Source organism: Loxodonta africana, chromosome 24, assembly GCF_030014295.1.
Source record: "Loxodonta africana isolate mLoxAfr1 chromosome 24, mLoxAfr1.hap2, whole genome shotgun sequence".
NCBI classification, from domain to species: Eukaryota; Metazoa; Chordata; class Mammalia; order Proboscidea; family Elephantidae; genus Loxodonta; species Loxodonta africana.
Genome location: NC_087365.1, coordinates 36129964 through 36136066, shown reverse-complemented (window position 1 = coordinate 36136066; position 6103 = coordinate 36129964). Strand labels below are relative to the sequence as shown.

Here is a 6103-nt window from a genome sequence, read left to right as displayed (position 1 = left end):
AAAGGCTGGGTTCTGGAAAGAATGAAGAAGTATAAAATTGAGCTGGTGTTGAGAACCAGCAACACTGGGGGAAGAGGAAGCTATGAAGAGACTTAAAACCGCAAGGGTAATGCTGCCAGAAATTGCACAGCTTGGCTGGGTGGGGAGATGGTAGCTGAGGAAGAGGGTTTACTGGAAGTATTCAAGGAGTCCTGATGGCACCATGATTAAGAGCTCAGCTGCTAACCAAAATGTTGGCAGTTTGGATCCACCAGCAGCCCTTTGGAAACCCTATGGTTTGTCCTACAGGGTTGCTGTAAGTAGGAATTGACTCGAGGGCAGTGACAGTTTTTTGTTTTGTTTTTGATATTCAAGGTCAGTGGACAGTGGGCCCTAAATTAATTGACCTTATAGTCTTTTCTAGTCCTAACCATGGCGTGATTGACTTTAGAAGAAGGGAGATTGAACTCTCACATCTCTCAACTTGACCAGAGCACAGGGTCTGCATCTTGTAGATATTTGTTCCCAGGTTGTGGAATGACTGAATGGGACAGGACTGCGAGTGGATTTAAGTGGCAAACTGAAGAGCACAAGCTTTAGAGTCTGACAGCCACTGGCTTTGAATCCTGACTCTTCTACTTACCAGCAATGTGACCTTGAGCAAGTAATCACCCTGTGCAAGATCAAGTGCCCCTATAAAATAGGGGGCTGGGGGAAAAATAAGGAATACAACATTAAATTATACTTGTTATGGATTGAATTGTGTCCCCCAAAAATGTGTGTCAACTTGGCTACGCCATAATTCCCAGTATTTTGTGATTGTCCACCATTTTGTCATCTGATATGATTTTCCTATATGTTGTAAATCCTACCTCTATGATGTTAATGAGGCAGGATTAGAGGCAGTTATGTTAATAAGGCAGGACTCAATCTACAAGATTAGGTTGTATTTTGAGTGGGTCTCTTTTGAGATATAAAAGAGAGAAGTGAGCAGAGGAGACAGAGGGACCTCCTATCACCAAGAATGAAGAGCCAGAAGGGGAGCATGTCCTTTGGACCCAGAGTCCCTGCACTGAGAAAATTCTAGACCAGGGTAAGATTGATGACAAGGACCTTCCTCCAGAGCCGACAGAGAGAGAAAGCCTTCCCTTGGTTCTAGCACCCTGAATTTGGACTTCTAGCCTCCTAGACTGTGATAGAATACATTTCTCTTTGTTAACGCCATCCACTTGTGGTATTTCTGTTATATCATCACTGGATAACTAAGATAATGCTTTTTAACAAACAAAAACAAATAGAAAATAAAAGTTCTCAAAAGCAGCTGCTTTGAACAAACCCAATTGGTTAAACTTAAAACCCTGCTTATATCCCTTTCTATTGCCCAGGAACCCTTGTTGTCAGGGTAGATTTTCCCCAAGTCTCATAAGCACAAACTTTCAAACCAGCCATTTCCAACTTCAAATATAAGTCTTTCACACATGCGCTATTTATTGTGTCTTTTACCCCCTTGTTTCGATTACATAAGTTTTGGCAACTGTCAGATTTTTTTTTACAAATTGTTTAGTGCTTAAGGACACTTGCTTTTCTGCCTTAGCCTTATGTACCAATGGAGAGCAAATCTGGTGGTACAGTGGTTAAGAGCTCGGCTGCTCACCAAAAATGTTGGCAGTTTGAATCCACCAGCCGCTCTTTGGAAACCCTATGGCACAGTTCTACTCTGTCCTATAAGGCCGCTATGAGTTGGAATAGACTCAACAGTGAGTTTTTCTTAATACTCCCTTACCTGAGCCCTGGTGGCCAGTGGTTAAGAGCTCCGCTGCTAATCAAAAGGTTGGCAGTTCGAATCCACCAGCCGCTCCTTGGAAATTCTACCGGGGAGTTCTAGTCTGTCCTATAGGGTCACTATGAGTCAGAATCAACTTGGCGCCCGTGGTTTGGGAATTTGGTATACTCCCCACAAGGGCTCAATAGCTGGCTAATGCATCTTGTGCTCAGCCACCACACTTCTGTCAGTGAATTCTTGCTAGTATGCCGCCCAGGTTTCAGCGGAACAGCCAGACTAAGACAAACTAGGAAGAAAGGCCTGGCGATCTACTTCCAAAAATCAGCCAGTGAAAACCCTATGGATGACAACAATCCAATCCACATCAGATCATGGAGGTAGTGCAGGACCAGGCAGCGTTTCGTTCCGTTGTGCACGGGTCACCATGAGTCAGGGACCGACTTGAGGACAGCTGACAAGAACCAAAAACACCAAACCCCTTGCTGTTGAGTCAATTCTGATTCATAATGACCCTATAGGACAGAGTAGAACTGTAGCATAGGGTTTCCAAGGATCAGCTGGTGGGTTGGAACTACCCACCTTCTGGTGAGCAGCCAAGCTCTTAACCACCGGGCCACCAGGACTCCTAACAACAACAGCAGTATAAAATAATTTTGTATCAAAAACCTATTAACAAACAATGGTGGACAAGTTACTAAGACCATGGACTTGGGAGCCAGGCTAGAATGCCTGGGTTTGAACCCAGGCTTCATCACTTGCTAGCTGTGTGATCTTGGGCAAATCACTTATCTCACTGTGCCTCAGTTCCTACAACATAAGGTTATTGTGGTAAGTAAATGAATTATTTGTGAAGTCCTTAGAACAGTGCCTGGCACACAGTAAAGCTCTAAGTGTTTGTTAAGAGTATTTTAGTTCCCACTCAATTATTAGTTCATACTGCTTGATGATAAACTAATGCGCCTCATTCATCCTTCATCCCCTGGATGGGAATGGTAGAAAGGTGTACCGTCTTTATTATTATTGGTAGTAGTGGTATTAGTACCATCCACCACCCACTGCCGTCGAGTTGATTCCTACTCATAGCGACCCTACAGGACAGAATAGAACTGCCCAGTAGAGTTTCCAAGGAGCGCCTGGTGGATTCGAACTGCCGACCTTTTGGTTAGCAGCTGTAGCACTTATTAGTAGTAGTCCTTTAATTCAGTCAATTGCATGGACCAGGATTTATAGGAAAGCTTGGGCCCTGCCCCAAAGGGGCTGAAGTGAGAAGGAGATGCCTGCCATTTTCACACATTGATACTATTGGATAGTAAAAGTCTTTGAAGGTAAATTTTGAGAAATCAGATTGACCCCTTCCCTTCCTCTGAGCAGGGCGTTGGGGTGGAAAGAGGAGTTGAAGGGGTCTTTCCAAAGATGTGTCTCCATTTGGAGGGTAGAAGTTTAAAGCCCACCTCTTTAGGGAACCCTGAAGGAAGTGTTCATGGATAGACAGGCATCCCCAATATTGAAGTGCAAGATTAGGGTCTTCCACTTCAGCCCCTTGCCCATTTTTCCCTCTTCATTGGAAAGGTGCTGACAGTGTGATGGCCTTTTATATTTAAGTTTAAAAAACAACAACAAAACAGTTGGCGTCGAGTCAGTTCTGACCTATGGGGGCATCTGAAATCCAGCCAAGGGGACGCCTGGGATAGTCATTTGGAGGAGAGCTACCTTCAGATCGCCAGAAGAGCAGCCATTCCAGAGTGTGGCCAGATGTCCACCAGGGCACGCCCTTTCCCCGCCCCTGCCATTAGCACCGACCAGAGCCCGGGCCTTAGATACACTTCCAGCCCCGCCCCTTAACGTAAACTCCTCAGCCTAAGCGAGGACGACGGGATTGACGCTGCGCCTGAGCAGGTGGCCATTTGTTTGCAGTTGCTGGACTGCTTTGGCCCAGGGCTGGGCTGTCAGTGCGCCTGCGCGGGAGGCCTGTTGGCCGGCAAGGCTGAGCGGACTCGCCTCCAGAGCGGGGTAGCCAGTGCGTCTGCGCGCGGGCCGGCGCCGCAGATCCTTGACTCGGCTACGCCGGGCGCTGGGTGCAGCCATGCAGAGCGCTGAGCCGGAGCAGCCCTGCAAGCGGCCCCGACGCGATGGGAGCCCGAGAAGCCCGCAGAACACCCAGACTGCAGCGGCGCCAGAATCCCCGGAGCGCGAACTCCACCCCGACCCCAAGACCTGGGGCCCTGAGCAGGTGTGCGCCTTTCTAAGGCGCAGTGGCATCGGTAGTGACCCTCTGCTGCAGACACGTTTCCGAGGTAACGGGGCTAGAGGGGCCGGGGTGGGGGGGCCCAGGGACGCCGATCCGAGGCGGGAACCAGCTGGGGCTGAGGAGAGTGCGCCCTGAGGTAGGGGGCAAGGGGCCCCAAGGAGGACGACCTAAAGCGGAGAAGGGAAGCTGGACGCGGGAGGCGCCCAGAGGGGGAGACCTGAGGTGGGGAATAGAGGCAGGAGGCAGAGAGCCTTCGGGAGGAGGCAACCTGAGCCGGGGAAGGAAGACTCCCCCCGGAAGGCACTCAGAAGGGGTGGACCTTGGCCGGAGGGCGCCCAGGAGAAAAGGGGGCCACTTGAGGTTGGAGGGGCAGTGGCAGATTTTGGTCTTACTTTGATGGGTTTCTTCAGGAACTTGCTACCCTAGTGCCAGGTGGATGATACTCGAGTCCTTTTTGAAGTGAGAGAACTTGATTGGAGGGTTGCTGTCATTCAGGCTCTGTGTTACCGCAGATCCTTGCATGCTTGCCACATTAGAGTATGTTCTGAGGCTTTTAAGTTTCTATTTCCCGTCATTTAACTCCTAGTTGTCCCGAAGGGGAGGGAGCTTGTTCATCTCTGAATTAACATAGCATTCCAGTAGGGCTCTAAGCAAGTGTTTGTTGACTGGGTCAGCAGAGTTTGGTAATATTTTGCTCTTCGAATGCAGTTTCCCTTGCTCATTCTGAACACTGGGGTTGTACAGCTGACCACTGAACCCCAGCAGCCCACACCTTGGTCACAATCACATGGGGGCAGTATGGACTCAGTGAGCCCTTGCTCACACCAGATTTCTGAAGTAGCCTATGTAAGTGCCTTTACTGTCTCATCGTGTTCAGTATCCATCCACTTGAAATCTACTCAACTTTCTGTGTTGGAATGTGAAACTTAGCTCCCAATTTATTCTCTGAGGCGCTCAATAGGAAGGTGGTTCTTTAGTGGTTGTGATTTGCAGATCAAGTTAACTTTTGCAATGGTAGGGTGGTGCCCATTTTGCTGAGGTTGTTTTTTTTTTTTTGAGGACAGAGGTGGGAGGAACTTCAGTGTTTCAGGACCTAAAGATAGCTTGAATGGGTGCGGGGAAATTGCAATTCTCTTTTTTAGCTTCCCCCTTTCGTTTCGTTTACCTCCAAGGCAGGGATGGAATTTTTCTTTGAGTAGCAAGCACGGGACAGGAGTACCTTTCAATTTTGTCTCCAGAATATGACTGGCTATGTTGTTGAATCTCTGTTTCATTTGTGCTCTGTAGATTAATTCAGCAGCCTCCAGATCGATCTACGTTCTCTCAAACATGTATTCTAGTGCAGCAGAAGACACTACGTGCCTTCAGTGGGTAAAATTCAAGTACAAGGTGCTGGTTCCATGTTTCATTGTGGACTACAATCTTACAATATTCCTGAAATGTAAATGCCATAACCCACGATTTTTATAGATGAAGTATTTGAGGTCTAAAGATATTAAGTAACTTGCCAAAAGTCACACAGCTAGGAAAAAGCAGCTGGATTTTAAGCTTAGGTCTTTGGACTTCAGGACTCATGCCAGTTATACCTGAACATATGCTCTCATCAGAAACCACTGGAGAACATAACCAAATTAGAAAATCATATAAGAGCAAAGGGGGAAAAATAAAATAGAAAAATGGGCAAAATAACGGACTGTTGACAACCAGCCAGTAAACACAGGAAAAGATGTTTACTTTCAACAGCAAGCAAAGAAATACCAATTTTTGCTTTAGACAGGAAAAGATTTAAAATGTTGATAATAGGGGAAATGTTCAATAAAGTTTATGGAAATCGCAATCAGCTCAGCCATATTAATGGACAGTTTGGCCATACCTTTTTTTTTTTTTTTTTGGTAATACCTTTTGACTTTAAAAGAATTTCATTTATAGGAATTTACAGATGTAATTGAACTGGTATTCAAAGAATGTATTCAAGTGATTCTTGTAACCATAGGTTATAAAAAAAAAAAAAACAGAAAATTAGAAATAACCTAAATATACTACTAATAATATATAATAGTGAAGGCTAACATTTATTGAAGGAGCCCTGGTAG

General features: G+C 46.3%; 1 protein-coding gene across 8 annotated transcripts in view; it reads left to right on the top strand.

The window, feature by feature from the left end:
* The first annotated feature begins 3703 nt into the window (after window positions 1-3703).
* SAMHD1 (SAM and HD domain containing deoxynucleoside triphosphate triphosphohydrolase 1) overlaps window positions 3704-6103 on the top strand; it is a 47373-nt gene continuing 44973 nt past the window's right edge. For 3 of the 8 annotated variants that reach the window (XR_010319266.1, XR_010319265.1, XM_064276066.1), the window contains exon 1: window positions 3704-4056. Coding sequence is in view for 6 of the 8 variants with exons in the window: in XM_064276066.1 (XP_064132136.1) it covers window positions 3846-4056 (211 nt within the window). In the remaining 2 variants the exon portion in view is untranslated. The remainder of the gene's footprint in view (window positions 4057-6103) is intronic. The other 5 variants (XM_064276062.1, XM_064276067.1, XM_064276064.1 and 2 more) reach the window with 4 other exon arrangements.